This window comes from Amblyomma mixtum, chromosome 10 (genome assembly GCF_055824585.1).
Source record: "Amblyomma mixtum isolate Tamu chromosome 10, ASM5582458v1, whole genome shotgun sequence".
NCBI classification, from domain to species: Eukaryota; Metazoa; Arthropoda; class Arachnida; order Ixodida; family Ixodidae; genus Amblyomma; species Amblyomma mixtum.
The window spans coordinates 80,449,178-80,475,973 of record NC_143021.1 but is presented as its reverse complement, the minus strand read 5'-3'; the positions used below and the strand labels follow the sequence as shown (position 1 = coordinate 80,475,973).

Here is a 26,796-nt window from a genome sequence, read left to right as displayed (position 1 = left end):
AACCAACTCTAGAGGGAAAGCTGCCCATTGAGCCCATGCGTACCAGTGGGCAACGCATGAACGCCGCCATGATCCAACGGTTTGCGTGTGCTGCCAGCTGTTTAGACACTTGCCAAATCTGGACAAAGAATGGAGTTGGAACTTGGAAACGTTGTCCGTGGGAAGATGTCTGTATGCAGACTAGCTCTCGACTGCTCTGCACTGCTGTAAACAACAGGAAAATCGTCGCGTTTGGATCATTTCCAATGGTATGCAGTGTCGCATATCGACTGTAATTTCATATAGACGTGGCTTGTGTCTTCTGAATTGTTATTTGAAGGCAAGTACCGCGACTGTGACGTGCTTGGAGTGTATTTCGTCCGTAGAGCGAGCGGGATTTTGCATGACTGTTGCCGTGTCCATATACCCGTCGGAAATTTGCTCTGGCCCCAAAAGGACGAACACAATTCGCAAAGAAAACGAATGACCAAGGTAAATGGAGAACTGCTCTGCCTAGTTCGTTTTGAATGTTCAGCGTTTTGTTATATTAAATTTTGAAGGTTTGTTAAACTACCGAGGGCCTCTCGCATTCTTTTTAATCTTTCTCCTTCGCCGAGGAAGACGGTGTCGTGTCTTCTTTGGCGCGGGACGAGCTCGTAATGGGATTTTTCGTACGCAACAGCGCTCGGAGCTTCATCACGAATGACTGAAACAAGGTGGAGGCAGAAATGCATGAAACAGCATGTACCGCTCGAAAGGCCTTTGTTTCATGTCTAGCATAGTGCGCACTAGATTGTGGGTACTTGGTTGGTGGTTGTGGTGGGTTTTTGTTCTTATTTGCTTTTGTGTTGGTTTTTTTTAGATTTCTGACTGCTTTTGTTTCTAATTTATGACGCTGCCCTTTTGCTGACTTTTTTTTTATTCCTCTATGTGGTTTCAAATTCCATTTATGAGAAGCTAGTGCCGCAGTACTTTATACGCACGGGATAAAAAGGGTCCTCCGATTACATGTATGCTGTCTTGTTTTCATGCCGATTTCCTGTCACTGGCTGAGTTGAGAGCGATAACGCGCTGTCACATGCGTGTGCTGAGGGTAATAAGAGTGCCTCTTTTCCGTCTAATAAACAGTTGGTAGAGTGGGCATGTGTTGTCCTCCTTCTTGTGCCGTTGTCGTTGCGCGGCCGTTCATTTCAACAGTGTTACCTTGAATTACCGCATGCATTAGTGCTGAAAAAACGTAATAAAAATGCATTTAAGCGAGAACACCTGCACCCTTTATTAGCAGCACCAATTTTTACTCTGTCAAGTAGACTGAGGCAATGGCGTTTAGAAAGCCGAATGCTGTGAAACAGTAAACGGCAGCAAGGTTCATTCGCTTGGTGTCATCCCCCTTTTTAAAGAGAGTTCTGAGAGCGGGAGATTTTCGTTCACACGCTCTGCAGTACACAGTTGTCGCGAAATGTACATATGCATCACTTCCCACGTTTACTCACAAATGATGCGATATGCCCGATCCTTTTGGAGCTTTTGCGATGCATCAACGCACGAAGGCGGCATCGCGATGCAGGAGAGCGCGAGTGACTCCTCGTCGTATGCAGCTCCTTGCATTAAGCGGCTTGATCCCATTGCTTAAGCAACCTGAAACCAGGTTCGAAAGCAGAACTTTAAAAACGAAACTCCAGAGCGTTTACTTAGTTTTGTCGTGAATATGTTAACAATCATCCGTTATTAAAAGAAATGACCATAATCAGTATGCTAAAAATTAAAAAAAATGTTTTAAAACATTGAAAATATGTGTAAGAGTGACATACATTTACTTTTCTCTGCCGCAGTTTTCCGAATTTAAGTTCAAACTTCACCCATCCTTCACTTTAAAAGAAAAAACTGTGCTGGCCACGATAGTGTGTTGTGAGATGGCGTCCAAGATGGCGACTTACATGCGTGGACCGCTTTGCTAGCTCACTTTAGCCCCCTGGCAGAGGCAGCCAAACCGGAAGAGCAGGCATTCTGCGCTGCTGTTGGCTCTCTTCAGCCGCCATTTCCGGTATCACCGGAGGCCGCGCGTCAATATCTGGCGGTTCCAGATCGGCGGCAGAGGGCGTTCTTGCCCTGTTTCTGAGGTCTGCGTTTAGAAATGCAACCGGATCGTCGTACCGCGCTTCTGTCTCTGAACTGGTCGGGTCGGCTTTATCTTCGCACAAACTTGTGGCATGTCGCCTTTCCACCTTTTCTGGGCTCTTTTCCTTGAGAGGAAGGGTTTAAGAAAGTATGCATTACAGCTGCAGACGCCCGATTTCTGGTGTTACCCCAGATACTCACAGCTTTCTCGGCGCTGCGAATGCAGCGCTTATGGCGAGCATGTCGCGGGTTCTTTACATCCCGTGCTCCGGTGGCGCCATCTCGCGCTGTCGATGTGAGATGCCGCACCCGCGGGCTGTTCCTGACCCACAACTCCATTGTACAACACTATACCTCCTTCATGATGTAAAAATAGCGCACAGGGAACACACGGGACGGAAAGTAAACGACGCAGACAAGCGCTAACTCGCAACTGAGGTTTATTGCTGACGCGCGCAATAAACCTCAGTTGCGAGTTAGCGCTTGTCTGCGTCGTTTACTTTCCGTCCCGTGTGTTCCCTGTGCGCTATTTTTACATCATGAACGTTATCCAACTTGCCCAACTTTCCGCTTTGCTCAACACTATACCACCGCTTCACCAGGGGCGCGACTACGAGTCGCTCAAAATCGTCTCAATCGGAAAGTGTCTAATAACGTGTCTCATCTGCCCCGTTCCTATTGGTCGGCCGTGACCAGCGGCCATATTGTTTTTTTTTTTGCGCCACTGGCCGACGTCATAAGTGTGCCAGAAGTGTTGACGTCGCTTACCTAATTATGCGAGCCGATTGAGAGAATTTTTCAAGACTGGGACGAGCGGTCTCAAACCGTTACACTCAGGCGTTTGACCATATCAATCACAATATTCTCCTCAATAAACTAGAATGGTACGGCGTAAGGGGCACACCTCTCGCTTTATTATCTTCCTACCTCAAAAACAGGCACCAATTTGTCTCATTAAGCGAATTCAAATCGCAAACCCAGAGCATAATCTCAGGTGTACCACAGGGAAGTATTCTCGGGCCGCTACTTTTTAACATTTATGTTAATGATATAGTATCGATTTATCAAGAAGCAAAATTTATAATGTACGCAGATGACACGAGTATTTTTTTATCGTCCCGCAATTACACAGAATTAATAAGAATGGCAAATGAACTTCTCGGGAGACTTTCGATTTGGTCGAAAAAAAATTGCCTACAGGTTAATTGCAGTAAAACAAAAGCAGTAATTTTCCGAACTCAAGGAAAAGAAATCCCACAGTACCATAATATACTGTTCGAGTCTATGCAAATTGAGGTTGTTAACTCAATTAAAATTCTTGGTGTAACCTTCTCCAGCAGCCTACAATGGGACGAGCATGCAGATTCAGTCCTCAAGAAGCTAAGCAGTACGGTTGGTATGCTAAATCGGAATCGACACATTTTTCCTACTTTTGTTAAAATACTTTTGTATAATGCCTTGTTTGCCTCGCACATTAATTATGGTCATTTAGTATGGGGTACAACGACACAATCAAATCTTAATAATATATTAATCATGCAGAAAAGGGCTCTACGTATTATTGCCAATGTATCCTTTACGAAACACACTGAACCACTCTTCGAGAAGTATAACATAAGAAAGATTCACGACATTTACACATACAGACTTCTGCGGGATTTTTACTATAGCAGCAGGAAACATAATTTTACGTTAGTGAAAATCGCGAACCTGCATCAGAATGTACCTGCCTACACCACACGCCGCGCAGAAATATGGAATGTTTCGAGATACAGAACTAATTATAGCAAACAGATGCTTGAGAATAATTTACCAAGGTTGTTAAATTCTCTAATTGAAATGGGTATCGACATTCTAAGCATGAACCCGTCAAACTTTAAAGCCTTCATACGCTCCTATACTGCATAAAATGTAATATAATATATTTTTGTCTTTATTATTTCCTTAATACCTCTGTCTCTCCTTCATACATATTTGTGAATGTTTCTATGTTTTGTTTTGGGCTTTCTTTATTCACTTCTTGTGTTTTGATGAGCTGACTGCCACCGCCGCTCTGCCAAGTGTACACCAGGATGCAGGACCGGTCAAGCCTCCAGGAGGCTTTTTGCCTGCCATCCTCGACATTATATCTGTATGGTGTAATGTTGGAATAAATATTTGAATATTTGAATATATTTGAAAATGGCGGCTGTTTACCATGCAATGAGCGGCGGGTGGCCACGCGAGCTACGGCGTAGGAGGGTGTACGAAGATGCCTTTGACTTGCCGAACGAGCTGTTTCGTCGTCAGTTTCGTCTAAGGAAGTAGACTGCACTGTGGCTGTGCGACCAACTGGCGGACGAACTGGGAGGGGTGCTGGTGAGTGCGCTGTCAGTGCAGCGGCAAGTGTTATGCGCGCTGCGCTTCTTTGCAATCTGAGGTTCTAGGGCGCCGTGGGCAGTGAGGCGAGTGTCGGCATGTACCAGCTAACAGTCCGCAAGTGCGTGCGGTGGGTGGCGGCGGCAATTGTAAAAGTGGGGTCGCGGATTGCTGGGTGCATTTCCCGGCCAGCCCTGAAGAGAAGGCGGCGGCGAATGAGGGCTTCCTCCGCCACGGCAGCATCCCCGGCGTCGTTGGGTGTGCGGATGGCACCCTCATCGCCATCAAGGCGCCGCGGGGCAATGCTGCCCACAAGGCAGCCTACTGGAGCCGCATGGGCTAGTACGCTTTAAACACCATGATAGTGAGTACGCTTCGTTCTCCGTTTTTTACAGCATGTGTTCGGCTGCAAGCTCTGGCCTCGACGGCGGACGTTCACAACTAAGCTTGTGCTGCTGTTTTCTCTCAGGTCTGCGACTCCACAATGCGCATTACAGCCGTCGGCCCCCGTTGCCCTGGATCGGACCATGACGCTTTTTCATGACGGCACTCGTGGCTGCGCCGTGAGGTGGTGGAGCAGGGCCTGCTGGAAGACGGGCAGTTTCTTCTCGGTAAGCAGTAAGAAAACCCGCTGACCTCGGTTGCATATATAGAGCTAACGTGCATGTGCGGAAGCTTAAAAAATCAGGCATGTTTACGCTAACGAAAGCATGTTGCAATACGATACACACGCTGGCGTGTATTGTCGTCGTTGTGTTAATTGTTGCCGGTTAAATACAACACACACAGGTTTTGTTCAAGTCCTTACTTGCAGCCTACGAAGCCAAGGCAGCAGGCAGACGACGGTATTACACTTCTGTCGTCATTTATATCAGTAAGAAGTTAGGCTGTTCTTACAACGGTGCTCCCTTAAACATCTAAATATAGCGTTGTCTCCACTCCCATGACTGTCAAGTTCAGCAAAGCTTCACTGTGGGCTACCTGCTATGAATGTTCTATTGTATCAAGGGTGTTGAGATCGACAACGACATAGGCCATCCTTAACTGAACGTCATTTCTGGTTTACAGTGGGTACCCTCTGGAACCCTGCCTGCTGACACCTGTGCCAGGGCACCCCCGTCCGGCCTCTCCAGAGGGGTTATTTAATGCAGCGCACGGCTCCATGAGACCCATCGTCGAGCGCGCCATCGGCGTGCTGAAGAGCCGCTTCCGGTGCCTGCAGAGGTACCGGACGCTCCATTACGAGCAGGAGCGAGCGGCCTTCATCATTGGAGCCTGTGCTGCGCTGCATAACCGGTGCCTGGATGGCCCCCTCCCGAACGAGGACGAGGATGCCACTGCCCCCGACGACAACGGCCCACCCCTGGCTGCAGGCCACGTACAAGGCCCAGCAGCCCGCCTCAGTTACCTGCGGGGGCGAGCCGTGCGCATTGGTGTTGTCGACCTCTTCCGGACAACCCGTCTCCAGAGGCTGGCGCACTTGCGCACGGTTCGCCGTCGGTTGCGGCGGGAGCTCCAGCATCGCCACCAGTGAGCCTCTTCGCGGCGTAGCCGGCCAAGGTGTTCGTGCAACACACCAGCCACTGTTACTGTTGGCAGCGTCATCTCGTGTCAGCGTACATTTGTGTGTGAGGAACTGTGCGCTGTGGCTGTGTGTGTGCCTGGAATCCCCCGGTGGCAGAGAAGCAAGTACGGACACCAGCTGCAACCCACTGACAGTGTGCTCACTTGTACACCTCCCAGTTAATCGGTGAGCTTGTCGTACAGTCATAGTGCAGCCTCCTTCCTGAGTCTAAAATGGCATCTTAACAGCAAGTCCAACAAGTCAAAACCATCTTTGTAGACCGTCCTACGCCGTTGCTCTTGTCACCCGCGTCCCGTGGTGTGTTTTTGTGCTTAAGTGGATAATTAAAAAGTGCGGCGTTAAAGGGGCCACCAAATATTTGTGGAAATGAGAAAGTCCCACTGAACCAATTTCTTTGAATGACATGCATTCAAGGGACCTTGCAATGATTTTGATAAGCGTATTCTAGTTGAACAGATCTAACATGTGGTCTTTGTGGCTATTCCGAGTGAAATTCAAAAACTGCGGATGGACCCTGTAGTTCTAAAATATATATTTTTTTTAAATCACTGCTTGCAGTAGCTTGCAACCCATTAGGGCGATACACCTCTCCGTGCGTCCCCTGCCCCAATGATGTCAGTGGGCAGAACAGACAGCTTTGAAGCTCGCCTCGTCTGCCCAACGTCTAAGGGTAGGGGATGTGCGGAGAGGTGTGTTGCCCTAATCGGTTGCGAACTACTGCAAGCAGTGAATTAAAAAAATATTTTTCAATGACAGGGTCTATCCGCAGCTTTCCAATTTCACTCTGAATACCCACAAACACCTCCTCTACAGATCTGTATGGCTACATTATGCCCATAGAAATCAATTTAGGGGCCCTTTCAGCATGCTACGTTTATTTTTTAGAACAACATTACACACAAGTGTTCCTATTTGGACAGATAACAGCGAAACACAGTGCTCGCTATAACATCAACAGAAAAAACATATCTCATGTAGTGTGATAAAAAACTTAACTTTAGCAGCCTGCATGTTATCACAGCTTCTGTGTCATTTGGAAGGAAACCCACTTCAGCACATGCATTAAACCATGGTACACATGTAGTGCAATGCTCAATAAGTACTGTACGGGACAGAGTGTGTAATAGATCTGACGTCACTAGGAAACGTTTAGCAGGCGCAAAATGCAGGAATATCAATATGACGTACAATGAAGTTGCACTCAATGGCAAACTAGCAGTCCCACCAAGAATGGCGCATAACTGACTGGATCGTGCATATTGCTAGTTGCAGTGCTGAGAATGATTGTAACATGAGAAAATTCTCATTCATATGCATCACCATCAGCCTGACTCCATCCATTGCTGGACAGAGGCCTCTCCCATGTCTCTCCACTTAACCCTTACTTAGGTATTTTCCCTGAAGTCTTGTCCCCAACTCTTCCCATTTCAGACCCCGGAATGCCTCCTGTAAACAGGTGGTGAGCACAGCTTATTACTCAACAGCAAAATGTTCCACCACTGTGAAGAACACTATAAAATGTATACCACGTCAGACTGCACACAGTGGACACTACATGGGAAGCCCTGTCGCGGCACCTCAGTGGTTGGAGCGCTCGGCTACTGACTGGAGCAGGTTAATTACCAGCCATGGTGGTAGTGTTTTGATAGAAGTGAAACAAACGGTGTCCGCGTGCTGTGCAATCTCGACACACGTTAAAGAACCATGTGATGAAAATTAAGCCACAGCCCTCTATTCCAATGCGCCTCTAAGCAAGTGTGTCTCTTTGCTTCGTTAAAGTGCACAATTAACAACTTAACATGCGAAACTAGCAAAATTAACATATGAATGAACAAAACACTAACTAGATATCACATACCTAATGCATTTTGCAGAAGGCGACAAGGTAACACTTGAAAAAAAAAAATGCCACATGCACTTATCTCTGCTTACGTGTGGGACTGCAATGTCAAAGCTCGTGCGTAAGGGAACCTTGAACGTTGTACGACCAACGTTTCATCACAATTTGGGCAAAAATGTAGCCGGAAAAATTGGAGCCACATTGAGCACAGACTGCATGGGGGCTACATAAGACGAATGTCATATATATGACTGTCTGGAAGGACAGTGCTCGGCTTGCTGTGTGCGTCATATGACCACTGGATGTCTTCGACGAATTTATCTATCTTGCCACCGCTGCGATTTTCTGTGCCGTCGGGGAGTACACATACATGGTGGCAACTTTTCTTGTAATGGGACTAGTAGGGCTCTCGCATTAACACACAAACTAATTTATTTATTTTATTCATATACCCTAAGGGCCCGTGTAAGCATTACATAGGGGGGTAAAATAACAGTGAAAAACTCAGGGGGCACTTTGACTGTCTAAAGTGCGTAGAGGCGAAAACGCTCTCCGCACCACTTTCGCTACTTCGCCTTTATACTAATACTTTGCTGTGCCCGGCCGCTCTCAAACACTTCGACCCTTCTTTCTCGGGCAGTTGTCCGCACTGTGCGAAGAAGTCTTCGAGCATCTACCACATGGTGTGGGCCTGCCCCTCCAAACTTGGTGTTTTGTCCTTCTCTTGTGTCTCGTCTTTGATTGCGCTGTTTTTCCAATTCGTAACACATGTACCAACCAGCCCGTATTTGCCCCCTTCTTGCTATCCCCCCTCAACCCGACCCAACTCGGGAGGAATGGGAGACGAGCCTGCTCGGCTACTCTGACCTGCAGGCCCAACGGGCCTTGGTCGCGCGAGCCCGGGCGGCGGCCGATGCCACTGGGATCCCGAAGTAGGGACCTCCACCTAGTATATGTAAGGGCTGGCCCCCTCTAGGTCAGCTCATGCATAACCTCCTGTAGAATACCTGTGCATAAATGTTTTCCACCGCCACCTTCTGTGGCACTGGTGGCGTCACATATAATTGAGTACTAATTCTTAAGTGATGACAAATCACTAATTAATGGTTAATTACTGATTAATGCCTGAATACTGATTAATTGCTAATTAATGACGCTTAAGCTTCACCTTTAGGAATGGAACGCTACAGCGTGTTGTAGTGCTGCCAGGGAGTCCACAGAACGCCACCACCTGTTCGGCGCGATGCCTTGCCGTTTGAACGCAACGGTTTTTGAGGAAAGGAAATGGCGCAGTAATTCTCTGTCATCTCGGTGGACACCTGAACCGCACCGTAGAGGAAGGGAGGAAGTGGGAGCGAAAGAACACAAAGAGGGTCCGTAATGAAGAAAATGAAAATTGTATTTGAGGAAAGGAAATTACGCAGTACTGTCTCACATATTTTGGTGGACACCCGTCAAAATTCAGGGGGGCACTTTTTTGACCTAAAGTTTTTCACTGATGTGTGGTTAACATGTTAAGCTATGAAACGTAAAAACCGTAGCGCAAAGAGACGAGGACACAGAAAGAACGACAACACACGGCGCCGTGTGTTGTCGTTCTTTCTCTGTCCTCGTCTCTTTGCGCTACGGTTTTTACGTTTCAAATATGAACCAACAAGCCCAAGCATATACCCTTCTGAAATGTTAAGCTTCGCCTCTAAGAGTGGAACGCGACAGCGTCTCGCAACGCTGCCAGGGAGTCAATAGAACGCCATCGCCCATTCGGTTCTACGCCTCGCTCGTGGGCAAATTGGTTTTTGAGGAAAGGAAATGTATCTGTCTGTCATATCTCCGTGGACACCTAAACCTCACCGGAAGGGAAGGGATGAGGATGGGAGTGAGGGAAGACACCGTATCCACTAGACGCGCCTTTGTTCACTCGAAACCTTCGAGCTGGCATGGCGGAGTGGATAGCATGCTCGTCTCGCACGCCGAAGACCGGGGCTCGATTGCCGAGCTGGACGAATTTCCTACTCGGTTTTATTTATTTATATGGCCTGACTAGAAAAGTTAATTACACTATTTGGGTAATTAAGCAATTAACTAAGCTCAGTCCCACTTACGTGGAGCATCACTATATGATTCCTTCAATTGGTTACATGGTTACTAGCCTAAGTACAATTCGCTCCGTTTGAAATTCGCGCACTGTGCCGTCACGACCATTTCGACCAATTGAAAAGCGTGACATTTCTGTCGACAACTGCTGCTTACAACGATGAGGCATTAAAGGCTTTAGCCTTAAAAAATAAAGCAGTATAAAACTGCAATGACTACAAAGGTCGCAGCTGCGTACACCATCACGAAATACACATAAACCACTGTAAACATGCATGTTCATCTGTGTGCGGTTTTTTACAGTACATAAAAAATAACGGAAGGGTCAACACTACAACTCGAGGTAGCGTGTCAGAAAGACTTCAAATTTGTCGTGAACATTGAGAGATGCAACGGTGCGACGAAGTTGATTCCACTGACGGATGGCGAGGAGAAGAGGCGAGTGAAAAAAGAGATTGGTTCGAGGAAGGATAGGTTCGACTTTCAATTCGTGATCAAATAGTGGAAAAATGTGCCGGGCCGGTGTGATATGGCACATAGCAAAGGAAGAATGACTATAATATAATTTTTGAAAAAAAGGATAGAAGAGAAAACATTCCCCGTCTTTCGAGCAAAGGCAAGTGCAGGTCGTTTTTTATTTCTGTTACACTCGATGTTCGCCAATAGTTCTGGGATATAAACCGGGCGGCTTTATTTTGTAAGGACTCCAGTTTCGCTACCAAGTATGTTTGATTTGGATTCCATATCAAGGAGGCGAATTCCACTTTCGAGCGCACTAACGAATTGTACGCCAAGAGCTTTGTGTTTGTATTTGCTAAACGAAGGGTTCGTCGGAGGAAGCCAAGAGTTTTCGATACCTTGTTAATAATTGCATCTATGTGACAGTTCCACGATAGGTCGGATGCTAAGTGAACCCCCAAGTACTTGATGGTAGGTACTGATTCTATGGGCACATTGTTCAGGGTGCAATGGCATGGTAAAGGGCTAGAGGCTGTGGTAAATGTGATTGCTTTTGTTTTTGATGTGTTAATTTTCATTTGCCATTGCATGCACCAGTCATTAATCTTAATATCTGATTGTAAATAATTAGTGTCGGAAGGATCATCTATCTATCTGTATATTACGCAGTCGTCTGCAAATAATCTCACCGTGGAATTCAGGTTGTTACCTGAGTGGTTAATATAAATTAAATATAAAATAGGTCCGAGTACAGACCCTTGTGCTGCTCCAGATTTAACGTGAGATAGCGATGATGAATGACCATTTACAAAGACTGATTGGAGGCGACTGGTGAAGAAACTTCTGATCCATAGGATAACCTTCGAATTTATGTTAAGGTTATCAAGTTTTTTATTAAACGTATGTGAGGGACTTTATCGAAAGCTTTCGCAAAATCTACGAAGACAGCACCTGTTTTTGACTGAGCATGAACAGCATAATGAAGTTCAGTAACTAACTCAAACAGCTGAGTCTCACACGACGGACCGTTTAAGAAACCGTGCTGATTAGGAGAAAAGAAATCCTGCTTCGTCAGATAGCCCATGATAGCAGATGAAATTATATGTTCTAACAATTTGCAGGTGGTGTTAGTCAACGAGATGGGTCTGTAATTTTATAGATTAGAAGCATCGCCGGACTTAAAAACGGGTACGACGCGGGCAATTTTCCAGTTGTTTGGGACACAGCCCGTATCAATTGACTGTTGAAAAATCGTGACTAGGATGTGGCTTAACACAGGCTTTGTTAATTTCAGTAGCTTAGGGCATATTCTGTCGGGACCGGGAGCCGAGTTAGCGGGGAGACGGTCGACGGCGCAGGATACGCCTTCTGACGTGACAGTTATGTCAGGCATTGCGGAATGTAGCCTTTAGAATTACAGATCTAATGGTAAGGGGCTCTCATCAGTAAACACTGAGCAGAAAAACCTGTTGATTTCTGCTGCGATCTCAGCTGTCGTAAGGGGCTTTCCTTCTCTAGTCATTGGTGATAAGGTCTTTGAACTATAATTTGGATTAACAACCCGGCAAAATTTTTGGGAGTTGTTTTTTAACATGTTTGAAAGGTCGCTATTATTATACTTGTCCTTCGCGGTTTTAATTTCAGTTTTACAAAGCTGCGCATGCGTGCGGTAGTTACTCCAGTCTCGTTCAGATGCTGATAGTTTACTTTTTGCGTACAATCGCTTTTTTTACTTATACATCGGTTAACGCTCCTCGTGAACCATGTGCTTTCTGTGGACGTGGTGATGATGACTTTAGGCACGTACTTATCTTTAAGCAAAGTTAGTTGATCCCTAAAAAGAGACCAGTTGTCATTTATATTCCGGGAATTGAAAAGAGGAAAAAATCGACAGAGAATAATGACAGTCCATTCACGAGCATGTCAACATTTGCTCTCGTGTAATCAAATATAAATTTTTTTTTCTTTTTCTGGCTTATTCATAGCTACCATGAAATCGCATTGCAAAATTTTGTGATCACTGACACTGTCTAGGACATTCACGGCTGTCTTGTCTGGTTGTGTTGTCAGTGCAAGGTCCAAAAGTGAATCGCCACGCGAGGGAATAGAAACCATTTGGTGCAGATCAAAGAGTGATAGGACATCTAGAAAATTGTGGCATTCGCGCTTTCTCGTGCCGTGGAGGGGACCGCATGTCTGCCAGTCAATATTCGGGTAATTTAAATCACCGGCCAGGAATATTGGTGAGCGTAGAAATTTGTTCTGTACGCAGGTTAAAGACTCATTCAGGTGTTCCGGAAATTCTTCATGCGAATGGCGTGGGCGATAGCAGACCACAATAGCATAAGTTACAGAAGGCGATAAACACAAAGCAACCCACCGAATTTCGAGACATGATTTCTTGTCTACAACGTACGCTTGCAAGCATTTTCTTACGGCGATTAACACTCCGCAACCGCGTGAAGAAGCGCGGTCTTTTCTAAACAATGAAAACTGGGTGGACAAGGACAGTTCGGAATCGGAAACATCGGGAGATAACCACGTCTCTGTGCTTAATACAAGGTCAGCTGAGCATGCTTCAACATCTGGACAGAAATAATCCTGCTTTGGAACGAGGCTTCGGAAGTTAGACACCAAATTTGACAACTTTGACTTACTGCATTTAGGTGGCAGTCAATGGTCCGCAGTGGACGCGTCGTGCTCGGGAATATCAGGCACTTCAGAGGTGTTGGAACCCGAATGGGCCGTCGCGGTTTTTGTGTCAAGCTTTGGAAGAGGGGTTCCCTCTCTAGTGGCATAGTTGAACGAATATAATGCATTGTTCAGAAGTAGTTTGTCAAATAGGAGCTTATATTTCTCGCCTGGATTCCGATTATTTCGAGCGAAGTCTCCAAGCTGTTTTCGAATAAATTGCATCCTACGCGAAAAGTCTTCCTCTATCCAAACGGAAGCAGTTTCAAGATCTTTGAGCTTCGAAACGTTCTTTAGAATACTGGTCTTATCTTTAAAATTTAAAAACTTCACAATTACCGGACGGATACTGTTTTCCTTAGGTACACCGATTCTGTGGGCACGCTCGATTTCACCGGTTGAAATTCCCAAGTTTTCGGTTACAAACGTTCTTACAACATCTTCGGTATCTTTCCACGTTTCTGTTGTTTTTTCTTCAATGCCTTTAAAAATCAAGTTGTTACGACGCATTATGTTGTTGAGGTCGTCAACAACGGTGCTAGACTGCTGCGTTTGTCTTGTCTCTATGATCTGAAGCTGGCCTTGAGATTCTTTCAGCATCGAGCCTAAGTTATTGACCTCCTTTGAAACGTCACTGACAGCACCAGAGGTCTCTTCTATCTTAGATGAGCGCCGCTTGATTTCTGTAATACTCATTTGGACGTCTTCAACCTTTCCAAGAATGTCTTTATGAAACTTCTCACTGGACAATTCAATCTCTTTAATCGCGGAGAGAATCTGATCCACCTTGTCAGGGCCGGAATTTGTCTCCATGTCACCAGCACATATTAGCAGGAGCCATATGCAGAAAACGGCCAAGGTCAGCCGAGCGCCTACGCGTAAATTAGCCTTAACTGACCCCGGGCGAAGCCATACTGGCGACAGTGACACAGGTGTCCTGTCAAACGGGTGGAAACAACCTATTCGAGCGCGGTAAGTGCAGAGATCAACACCCATCACTGCAGGATTAAGGGTTCAGAGCAACAGAAAGCAACACACACTTGGGATCTGCAGCCAAGACATAGGTAGTTGTCTACAGGGGCAATATAATTGTGACACTCACCTAGAATGTGAAGAACAGCAGTGTGTTACGGTCAAGAATTCGGCTGCAAATCCCACTTCACAGTAGGTCGTCAGTCCTTTTATAGCAAACCCGGTGGGGGCGTTGTCACAGGCGATGATACAAGCGATGATGTCACAGGCGATGATGTCACATCACTTATTGCACCCTATTGCAATTAATGCATATTGCACCGTTTCTGTAGCATAGAGGAGTTCAAAAAGTACGAAAAAATAAAGTGTAATACACACACCATGTGCATCATGCAGGAAACAAAAAAATATCATTGATGCACATGGCCTCTGTGTCTTACACACAGCAAGAATAAAGCAGATCGATACATATGCCCTTTGCGTCTTGCAGGGAGCAAAAAGAAAGTGCTACACATCGCCTCTGTGTTTTGCAGGAGGCAAAAAAAGCGCTACACATGGCCTCTGCGTCTTGCAGGAGGCAAAAAAAAGTGCTACACATGGTCTCTGCGCCTTGCAGGAGGTGCAAAAGAAAATGTAAACAAATAACTTACAAAAAAATGACCCAAAAAATTACTGTGCCGGCTGCATTTGGTTGCGCAGCAAAAGCAACATAAGTGAAACAGCCAGAACAACTTGTTCGGTCAGGCGGAAGGTATCTGTCTGCGCCACCTGTAGTGCCGCTGCCACCTCGGCTCCACTGATGTGCACAGCAGCCGTCAGGTCATGTACAGCGGAGGTGACGCTGCGCCCGCAGGCAGTGGTCTCGCGGTGTTGCTGCACATAAAAGGAGCTTCAATTACACACATAACGGTCACAGAGTGCTCGTTCCACAGTAAGGATGCCCTACTGAAATAGGGACAATGTCTCTGAACAGGCGGTGATACAGAGGTCAAGCAGAGGTTTTGAACAGTGACTGTAGCGACAATCTGCTGCATGCAGCTGCTTCTCTTTTACGAAATGTACTGAGTGCTCGCTGTCGGCACATACCTCCAGGCGGCGCTCCTGCAACTGTCCTTGCTGTCTGGTGTGGGCCTCAAGAAGGTCCCCAGTGCGCCGCGTCTCGAACAGCAACTGGCGCACCTCCTCCATCCGCGTTAGGCTGCGCCGCGTGGGGTGGCCCGGAGCTGTTGCTGGCTGCTGCTGCGTAGCTGTCAGGGGATACACTTGTTATATGATACAGCAGGATGCGCAATAAGCTGACTGTTGGGGTGCAATGTCTGAGAAGACTATTGGCATGCATGCTGGGGATAAAAGCAGTCATAATCAGCAGTATGACAAGCAGCATTGTCTCATTGTACTCAATGTGCACATTCGCCTAACCATCACAGGCATCACAGTGCCCGCTGTGAGGGGAAAAAAACTTGCACAGCGTACCAATAGCGGATATGAAAGAGACTTGTGTGGCTATTGTAAAACGACACTGATAGTGTGCTCCTGCAAATGGTATTATTTTCAAGCAGCTTGGAAAATGGATAATGTGGGGCCATTGGCAGACCAACTCACAGGCTGTGGCACGAGGCTGCTGCTGATCCTCCTCCTCCTCAACAGACACTCCCTCTTCCACCGTCACCTCCAGCAGCTCCTCCAGCGCCTCCTCGTCGGGGGGGGGGGGGGTGCTGTCTGTCCAAAGTCATTCAACAAGACACTATTGCTTAGTGGACAGTTTCAGCACACTGTGTATTGTATTGGGGTAAAGTGCACGGTTACTCAGTACTGAGTCACAAGGCAAAAAAACAGCACTAGCAAGAGGGGAAGAAATTTGCTACCGCCAGCAGTTTAGGCAATCATATTGAAAAGTAAAGAAAAAAACATGCACACAGACACACAATCAGGTGAATAATGTACACAAGTTCTAAGCTGTACATATCAAATGGTTAAAAATTCACCTACCAGCTGGTGAGCGCGCTTCTGCCTGCTGCAGGCCGCTCGATCCAGCCACCTCCCCGACAGACACGCGGGGCTGGTACTGCAAGAGGCACAGCGCCGCACGTTCATGCACGAGTGTCTCGAAGTTCATTCTGTGGGCGCATTGCTCACAGTACATGGCTCTGAGGTTCACACAAGAACCCTTCATTATCAGCAAACACGAAACTGTCTGTAACGCCACCGCGGCTTATCACATACCTGGGGAGGTTGTGAACATGGGCGGCGCCACGCCTTGCACGCTCGCCGGCGACCGCAGCTTTAAAACCCGGCCTGACATCCCCGGCAGCCTGCCGCCTCCAGTGCCTTTGCGATAGGATATGGAGAGGCATGTTCAAGGACCATTCGACAGACCGATGTTGACACGCTCACCTACCCGCAGCCAAAAACTCTGCCTCCTCCTTCTTGCAGCGGCTGGCCCACACCTGCCAAGTGTGGCGCCAGAGGGGCACAGTCTTTACAGCTGGGCCCATCTCGTTTAGGCGGTCTGCAAGCTCGCGCCACAACTCGCGCGTGCGAGCCGCCGTGTAAATTGCGGATGGGGTGACGCCAGCTGTGCCAGAGCCGGGTACTCCTCCAAGAACTTCAGCATGAAGAGATACTGTGCGCGGGACACCCAGACTGACTTAGCCGACGCCATTCCGAATGCTAACTGTTAATCATGCGAATTCCCTGTGTCTCTTTGTTTCGGTGTCGCTCAGGGAATGAAATAGGGTAATAATGGGGAATGTACAACTTGGGTTAACAGAGCATAGACGTGCGGTATCGATGACTTGGGTTCACACAGGAGACGATCATACGGCCATACAACATTATTTTGCTCCACACTTCACGCTGCACGGTCGTCTTGTACTTCCCAAACAAAAAAAACACAACCACAGATCACACACTTCTCCCTAAGAGCATCTTTGGGCCATTTTTGCCATCGATAGTAAGCACCTAAAAAGAACACACTTACCATTGCCTTCACCGATTTTCGAACCCAGCGCTGCTTGTTACTTCATCTCTGCGCACTCATATCTTTCTCTGTCTTCAATCAGATTTTTCTGCGCACTACAAACATCCGCTAAGTACTCTGATTTTAAACTACACGCAAAAAAAAAACAGGAACTACTCGAGCATGTCCTCCATGTACTCGGGCAATCAGGTGTTTTCGAGCAGGCCGCCATGTTCACGCTTTTCCACCGTCAGCGCACCCTCGCGGCAGAAAAAGTGACTGAAGAGCAAACTTAATTGCAAAATTGAGGACGCTTCTTCTTTTGCTTCATGTCGTTGAGTTCGAAACGTAGTTCGTTAGCAAAATAAAACATTCTTCAAATTATTAACGGCGTGTTTACAGCAAAACTTTAGCATACGGTCCCTTATTGCGCAACTAAATGCTTCCTGGGTGGAACCCTACTATTAGCCACCACAACTTCGCTGCTAATTGGTTGATTCTGCGGTCAACGTCTCGCGGTGTTGTCATTTTGACGTCAGAGACTCAAAATTGAGACAAAACTCGTAATACCGTCACAGAGGCCCGATTCTCGATACACGCCAATCCGCCCAGAGCGGGGCGTACCTGTGACGTGTGAATCGGAGCGGTGCGAAAATGCGTAACAGCAGAATAAAATGACGACATTGAAGAATAAAGAAAAAAGTATGACAAAAATAAACAGTGTCGTCTTCTACTTGGCGCCAAGTACAAAAAACACCGCCGAGTTGCGGCGCATAGGTGCGTACGCGTCGCACAGTAAGCACAGTAGCGCCGTAGAGATGGACGGTGAAATGCGTTGCGGCGGCGGTCTCGGCGTACTCGCCGCACACATTAGCTGAGTGATGGTGCCCAATGCGACGCGAAAGACCCTGTGGGCCGGTCGTCACGGAAATAAGAGTTTATCGGTAATTATACTGCATGAAGCGACCGCTGATTGCCCGAAGCCATCGTGCAGCGTTTCGCGTCTCCGTACTTGTGAGATGCGATCAGCGTCACGGGGAGAGGAATTGGCGGAGAAACGGCTGGCTCTCGACCGTAACCTCAACGCGTCAGTGGCGTTGGAAAGCTTTACCTCACCGTGTCACGTCTTCAGCGGTGTAGCGCGCGGGGCTTTACACACCGAGTGTTAGCTACGAAAAAAAAACCATGCCTAGCACGGCAGTCCGTTATACATTTTAGGAATCGAGGTGCGTAGAACTTAACGCTACCCTTGGTTACGTTTGCAAGCGGTCGCGCACGAAACGCGACTGCGAATCGCGTCAAGCGCAACGCTATGAACGCGTACGTCTTATTATCGAAAGCGTCAAATGCAAAAGCAAAATAGGGAGATATTGTTTCCCGCCAGTACTTAAAGAAAAACAGACACAGATAAAAGTCCACTCTCAAGAGGAGCATGTATTTCACAGTGTTGGCGTTTCACTTAATCTCAATAAGACTTGTCACTCGTCTTTATATAAAAGCACCTCACGAATGCATGACGTACAGTGGCAGGTACATTTTTTCATTCAAATAAAGGCTATCAATAATGCTATTTAATTTCAATGTTTGAAAAGACTCTCAATCTCGTTAATTCTGTCTAACAATGAGCACACAGCACTTACCTAAGCCATATAGGCGGCTACACCACTCGTGTGATGCAAGTACGCACCAAATTGTGAGAGGTGAAACAAAATTTTGCATGCCTATCCCCTACAATTCCTTTGCTGTAGGACAACAGTAATGCATCTGCAGCAGCACCAGGCAGCTCCTTTCAATGCAGCAAGATTCCTTGTAAGAGGGCAGCGTGTGATGTCAAGAGAGGTGAAGGCGGCTGGAAAAAGAAATCTTCACATATGCTACTCAACATTGGGGAACGGGACGAATATAGAGGGCGATAGTGAAGGTGGAGGATGATGCCACATTACAAACAGCTAATGCAGTGTGCAAGACACTTGCTTTATTTGCTTCAAGCAAGTTATTGGTTTGGTTTATCGGGGTTTAACGTCCCAAAGAGACTCAGGCTATGAGGGACGCCGTGGTGAAGGGCTCCGGGAAATTTCGACCACCTGGGGTTCTTTTACGTGCATGCAAGTTATTATCACAGCATGCACATACACGCGTATTGTCTAGTGCACATCTCGGGGTCAGGTCAAGGAGCTGAAGAAGAATGAAAACAACGGTGAAGTTAAGAAGGAAGAACAGTAACACAACAAGAGAAGCACAAGCATGCACAGCAGCAAGATAACACACCAAAGGGGCAAGCAATGCAATGCTAACATGGCCCACAGTATTGGAGGGAGGCTGCATCCCCGACGAGCAGTGGTATTCTTGCAGAAGTTTCATTAATGCAACATGATAACACTGGATGATGTGGATTGGTTTTGGCAAGCCCTGCGCACTCACCGAGAAATCTACAAGAGGCCTCAGGCATGTTTTAAGCCTGATGTGCAAGTGCATGACCTTCCCTCTTTGCACACTCCTGACCACATACATATCAGGGCCATTGTTGGTTCTCTTTGAGTGGTGGATCACAATGCCGTTAGGCAACTTTTACACCATACACTGATGCAATAAAGACCCGTGATGCCACTATTGTGCACTGCAGGAGAGTAATGCTCAATGAAATGCGTTCACTCTCAAAGTACTTTACTGTGAACTAAAATGAACGCACCCTCAAAATATGACATCTACAGTTCACTGAAGGGCATCGTACCAGATGTAGGTGCTGAAATATCGGCAAATGTCTGAAAGGACACTGCGGACTAATTGAAGTTGCTATGCAACAGCAGATTACCGCATTCCAATAACAAAGGGCCTACCTGTACTGAGAATAAAGCTTGTGTACAGCTCGGAGATTATTTGTTCAAAGAAGCAGTTCAAAATTACCGCGGTGAAGTGCGTTGGCAGGAACGCTATTACAGCCCTTGGTTGGTAATAACTTTGTTAGTCCCACTTCAGTGGATCAGGTGAGGGTGGGTGAAGGGGTGTTGAACAGGTAGGTGACGGCCCTCAGGCCACTCTAGGTGACGAGGCACTGTTTGTCTGCGACAACCTTCAAGGCCCAGGCCATCATGCAAAGCTGCAGCTCTGCCTGTGAGCTGCGCAGAGCAGCCTCCCATCGTTCCTGTGATTCCATCCCTTGGAAGGAGGTTTCGGTTTCTTTGTGCAAGCCTGATAAGTGTGTTTAAAATCCGCTCTGGTGCTCGAGCATAAGTGAAAGCTTGGAGATTTCTGCCCTCTATGTATGTATTACACTCCGCTGCATGAAAAAAAAATAGAACACTTAAAATGCCTAGTGGTGTGTGCACATGGACGGTAAATTGGTTTATTGAGCATGATTAAGGCTGCTTTAAAAGTGGTAAGCAAGTTTGACTCAAAGTTTCCACGAGAAGGGTGTTAAATTAATGAACAGAAGCTGTTCATCACCAATATATTGATAGAACAGGTTGCAAAATGTTGATGAAATTGGAGTCATTGCAAGTGCCTGTGCATAAAATTTAAGCCCCCTGAAAAATTACCGTCTTGTACAGGTTTGCTCGCTAATTTCTCTTGAAGTTCTAGCAGAAGTATGAACCAAACCAAGTCAGGTGGAAACAGGCTGCTATTCTTTTTTCACACTATAAGAATAATTTTTCTTCTGACTACCGCCAAGTAATATTATTAGTGCTGTGTGGTATGTGATGGCATCGCAATTAGTGCTAAGAAGATATTGGGTGCCATGTGCAACCAGAAAAGAAAGGCACGGAAAGCCTGTACACACCACTATCAAGGACAGAGGCTGCAATTCAGCAGGAAACCCAGTGTTATCCAGCCGGCATTGTGTCAAAAAACAAGCTTCACACACGGATGCCCGCAGTGAAAGTCACTGAAAAAAGGATTTGTAATCTGAATCAAACGTCAGCACATGTCTGAAATTACTTCACTTTATAAAATAATAGATCTTGCGTACAGAAAATTAATAAATTTCTGTCCGCCTTTAAACCCATGACCCCTGGATCGCCAGCCAGGCACGCCACCAACTAGGCTGTGTAGGCACATTGACTTTACTGAGGTACAAAGGAGGGGTGGGGGAGTGATGTGTGGGTGCTGTTGGCTTAATTCGAAGCCTAGCAATGTAATTACTGCAGTGAACTAGAGATGGGCCAATTAGTGAGAAACTAATTACAGTAACATTACGTAGGTGAACTGCAGTGTGGAAGAGTTCAAAGACAAGAATGTGGAACCTGTGTTGAGGCAACTGTGATAAATGTGTGAACACGAATGAAGAACAGCGACTGTGTGCGTAAAGAGAAACCGCTGCAGGGAGCCGTAAACACTGTCGTGTCATACCCGTGAATGCTGAGCTTAAGTGTCCCCTTACATTTTTGGGGAGCAAGACAAGTTGCATTGCCTCTTAGGTGTTGCAATTTGCTTAAAAAAGGTGAGGTGTCTTTTACATGCACAGTGAAAAGTTTGTGGAAGCCATTAATGGCAAAATAATTTATTTTCATCACTGAACTTCATGCATCCTAGAATTCATTATGCAGCCTAACTGCGAATCATTACCTAGTGCAACAATACATATTGACGAATATGTCTCATCTACAAAGATAAGAATTTTTTCGGGACAGACCCGTCTTTCATAAACGTTTGACAGTGATGTACATGCACATTAGTGTTGCCTAGTTTGCAAACTGAAGTAGCTAGCTGAAGTAGCCACCTTTGCTAAACGGAAAAATGGCAGCACGGACACTGATACGGTCCAGTCACACTAAGGGTGCAGAGGGTAAACAGGTTGTCTAGGATTTGTCTTAAAATGACCAAACAGCAACCCCAACTTATATGAAGCAAAGTGCAAGGGGACGAGTCAATGGAAAAGGGATCTAACACAGTTTCCCGGGGACGACAGGTGGGCAGTAACCTTCCATTCAATGTTGCATTCAAGGTTGGTAGCCCAGCACAGAAAAAGATCCCGGACCTCAAATCCTGGAAAGATAAAAAGATCCTGGACCTGGGAAGACCGCCTGCGTAACCCAGAAATATCAATAGCGTTTACTACTACTACTACTACTAGTACTACTACTACTATTATGGTCCATTTCCAGCTGACTTATTGAACCGGATCATGCCCTTCCAGCTACAAAATGCCATTTGGAGCTTTATTATTGCAACACAAACTATGTCCAGCTGCATACTTTATACTTCCAGTTACCTTCAACTGAATTAATGTACAATTTGTATGTTTTCGTCAGGGGTACAAATTTCAGCTAGAAGATGTGAATGGGTACACGTGTCAGAACGCTGGCCAGGCATTGCATTTCCATCTGGGAAATTGACCATGAAACAATTACGTGACTTTTCCTTCAGGAAAAATAGTGCACTGCTGTATAACTACGTGCAGCATGTGAAAGAAGCACTCGAAAGCAAGCACACAGAGGCAACCAAATGCCATGAGGCAAAGCATGTTGTGATCTTATCACACAAACAGTGCCACACCAGACGTGTTGCACCCTGAAGAAGAAGTGTAAATGACTAGATACACAGCGACCATGCTGTATGTTGAGCATGTTCTGGACTGCTGGCTCTCAACAAACACCAAAACAAACAGAAAAGCACTGCAGAAAGCAGTCCAGTCAACACCCTGGTGCTAGAAGGAAAACATTTTGGTGCCTTTCTGTCCTTCACTGAACTTAAACACCAAATAAATTGTGCGTTCTGTACAGGCAGAACACATAGGGAGGCACCACACGAAGGGACGGCACTTCTTCACAATCATCAAGGCATGTGTTGAAGCACACAGCAAGTTGGCAGACGGTAGACTGAAAACACTTGGGACACTTCCTGACTCACACAAAACTGCAGCACCAGACAAAAATGATTTCTACTGTCATGGATACCTCCAATATTGTCCTATTTAAAGAACAGCACCAAAATGATGAAGACTTCACCAGCTTCCTAGCAGCAGGTGGTGCAACGATGCTGCCTTTCACATTCATCAACACCCAAAAACCAAGAAATCGACCAACTTACTAGCATGCTAGGCTTTGTTTTCTCAACTTGGCGCTGTGTGCAAAAAGTAAAACAAAGTATGAAAAAAGCAACGGGAAATGCCGAATACAAATTTAGGATTCGCAGCATGCATCCTGCATATACTCCTGTGCTTGTTTTAAAGTCATTTCCAGCATGCATTCGAAAGGAATGAGAATGACGCTACGCACACACGGATGTCTTGTCGAGAAGCCCGACACATTCCTGGAGTTTGTTGCTCGGACGCGCGAACACCTGTCGAGTCATCCACTCATCACGCGCGCAAAGCCCATCCGTTCAGCGACGTTTCACACCTGGCGATTGCCCCTCAGATCTCGACAGTACGGCACTGCTTCTCGCAGCAATGCATCCTTGCATAGCCACCACACCATATGCCTCGTCAAGTGATTGCACAGACGAGCTGTCTGGTCAGAGACAACTCGAAAGCATCGCGGTGACCTCGAAAGTCGCTCACCTTTCCCACTTCTTATTGTTTAACAAACGACGAATGAATGCAACGAGGAGCAAATTGCAGCGCCAGCACAGCCATTCGAGTAATTTCCGCGCTACACTAACCGCACGGACGGATGATTCCTCACTGCGAGCGAAGGGTTTGCAACGGGAGAGCAGTTAGCGCCCCTATACGGCTGTACGCTTAAGCCTTCACTATTAACGCTGTCAAGGGTAGCTTATTTCAGATGTGCACTTATAACGCCATGTCATTGCATTGTGCAATCAAATCAAGACTTTTGTAAGCTTAGTTATGTCATGAAATAAATACCCGTTAAAATTCGGCTACCTAACGCCGTATAAATCAGCACCTCACTAACTCATTTGCATGATTCGGGCACCTTTCGCCGGGCGAAATTATGGCGGCGAATTGCAGAAATTTTGTGCAATGGCAGCACAACGTAAAATTGATGTAACGTCATTCTGACATCACTCCAAAGTTTGTGCCTATCACGTGCTTTACGTGATGTTGTTCCAACCAATCAGATTTTAGGAAGTTGCCATTTCCGGTGTGCAGCTATTTCCTCCAAATTGGCAAGTCGAGAGCAAGTGCTCTCGCACGGACCACATGTAGCTTCTTTTCCCTTCACAATCACATATATGTACCAGCCGGGCACCAAGAATAGCTCTGCGAAAATAAATTTTCAATGGCACGTCAAATCGACGTCACCGCGAACAGTGCTCGTGTAACCGACCCTGATTGACACGCCCATTGACGGCGATGGACACTTCTTACAGCCAATCAGAGAGGCAATATGGCGCCGTCAGGTGAATGTGAATATCGAGAATCGGGCGCCAGATGTGGTCATGTGATTATGCACGTTATTCGGCGTTCGCCTAAGGAGGCGGCGCAGCTATCGAATGCAGTTTGGCCATGGGTAAGAGCGCGGCTGACACTGTGCCTTGAAATGGTTGCGAGGAGTTTCAGGCGTTTAACAAAGCGTAGCCAAGTGTACTGGAGCTTTCTCTCTAATTAGGTTTAGAAGAGTTAAACCACTGGCAATTTGTTTTTCAAAGTGCAACAGCGCACGCGCGTTTTTGGATGTCGCCTCTTTCGAAATGCGGCCGTTGAGCCCAGGATCGAACCCGCAACCTTGGAATCAGCAGCCGAGCTCCACAGCCAATGAGGCATTTTTGCTTTCTTTATTGCACCACTGACTCCTCGTCAGGGGTTTTATTTAGTACCTGTTGTCAGACACAACGAACGCTTACAGAAGTAGGTGTTGCACTGCCCACTGCGGAGGCTAAGTGTTTGGGCCGCTCGGCTACTTATTCGGTGTACCTGGGTTCCAACTCGGCCGCGTTTCGTTGCAGGCGAAAAGCAAAAGGCACCCGTGTGCTGTGCAATGTCAATACACGTTAAACATCTCTGGCTGGTCCAAATTATTCCCGCGCCCTCCACTACGGCATCGGTTTCTCTCTTTCTTCTTTCACTCCCACTTTCCTCCCATCTTTTACGGCTCGGCTGAGGTGTCCATAAAGCAGTGAGACTGTTATTGCGCGATGCCTTTCCTCAAAAACCGCCACTACAACGCTGTTAGATCGTTTGTTTCATATACAGGGTCTGTTCTGAAAGTAGTAGGACTGATTTTTTTTCTAAATTTTATTCATGATAATAGTACAAATGATTAGCATTTTTCAAAGAAGCGCCCTTACGCATCTACACGCTGGTGCCAATGAGTTTTCCAGTTTTCGTCCGCCTCCAGGAACGCCTGCACCGGAATGCTGTTTAGCTCCCTCGTCACGGCCTGTTGAACCGCCTTTACCGATCCGTGATTCTTTTCCTTTAGCGTCGACTCTATTTTCGGGAACAGAAAAAAGTCTGGCGGGGTCAAGTTGGGGCCCTAGGGGGGCGAGGCAGCGTTGCCACCTTGTGCTAGGCAAGATACTCCATTACGAGGAGCCCTGTGTGGCTCGGCGCGTTGTCTTGGTGCAGCCGCCATTTATTGGCGATGGCGGCGCGGACACAAACAATGCGTTTTCTGTCTTCTAAGGACTTGCACGTAAAAAAACTGCATTAACTGTTTGTCCGGGTGGTACGAACGTTTTGTGAGTGGCTCTATGTCGATCAAAAATGATGCCCAGGCTTAGCTTGGTTAAGCCAAGAATGCGTTACATATTGCGCGGTCTTTTTGCGCGAGGTATTGCTGGGCGGCACTCAATTTTCTCAGCAGCTTTTCCTCCGTGACGTATGGATGGATGGATAAGAGCACCCCCTTTGAAACGGGGCGGTGGCAACCGCCACCATGCTCAGTCTTTTTGTTTCTTTTTTTGTTGTTGTTTTCTTTCTTTTTATTTTTTTTAAGTGGTTAGGTGACGTCACGCCATGTGGTTTGGTGGCTGCCCGGCCGCGCCCAAGGGCTGAACTGAGTGATTGCAATATGCTACGCATAAAAAGCAAATGAGCACGGACTTTTCCTTGGATTTGCTCATTCGCGCTTTCTTGGGGCGTGGGGAAGAAAGGTTGGGCCATTCTGAGCTCTGCGGCTTGCTCTCCGTGTCGTATTCAAACACCCATATCGCGTCACAGGTCAGTACACAGTCCGAAAAATCGAGGTCCCCATTCACGTGATGAAGAAGATCCTGGCAGATCGCATTCCGGCTGGCCTTTTGCTCCTCTGACAACACTCGCGGCACCAACTTCGTGCACACTTTCCTCATGGCTAAGTTTTCGGTCACGATCTCAAAATCTTGGGTTTGAGGAATGCTAAAGTCATCAGAAATCATTCTGATACTCATCCTGTGATCACTGTTAAGTAAATTTTTCAGTCCCACATATTTTCGTTGGTCTTGCTGGTCGATGAGCGTCCGGAGCGGTCGTCGTCTTCCACTCTTTCCCTACCTTCTTGGAACAGCTTGTCCCACTCACAAACACCTGATCTACCCATGAAAGCATCACCGTAGGCCTCCTTAATCGTGTTATGGGTCTCGCTTCCCGTTTTACCAAGCTTTACACAAAATTTGATCGCATTTCACTGATCCAGTAAACACTCCATGATTCTGCGTGACGAGGCGTTTCGACAGGGGTCCACAATACAAGCGACCTGCTCTCTTCAACGGCCGAGAGCAGACTGCCGATTTTTCCCAGCATTCCCAATATCCCCCTTCACCGATCCTGCGCGCGCAGGCAACCTTTCGTCCGCCCGTTCGCCCAGGAAAAAACCAGTCCTACTACTTTCAGAACAGACCCTGTATTTCTCGTAAATG

The 26,796-nt window shown here is 46.8% G+C and overlaps 1 protein-coding gene and 1 pseudogene across 1 annotated transcript; one reads left to right on the top strand and one right to left on the bottom strand.

Annotated features, from left to right (window-relative positions):
• Nucleotides 1–4,939: 4,939 nt before the first annotated feature.
• On the top strand, nt 4,940–5,989 carry LOC149326267 (uncharacterized). The gene is made up of 2 exons (XM_089564523.1): nt 4,940–5,073; nt 5,524–5,989. The coding sequence occupies exon 2, from the start codon at nt 5,618–5,620 to the stop codon at nt 5,987–5,989; it is 372 nt and encodes a 123-aa protein (XP_089420649.1). The 5' UTR covers nt 4,940–5,073; nt 5,524–5,617.
• Nucleotides 5,990–14,765: 8,776 nt separating this feature from the next.
• Nucleotides 14,766–16,758, bottom strand: LOC149326266 (uncharacterized; annotated as a pseudogene).
• Nucleotides 16,759–26,796: the final 10,038 nt, after the last annotated feature.

What these genes read in the sequence shown, in the direction of transcription:
- LOC149326267 (XM_089564523.1), top strand. Translation starts at nt 5,618, where the DNA reads ATGAGACCCATCGTCGAGCGCGCCATCGGCGTGCTGAAGAGCCGCTTC.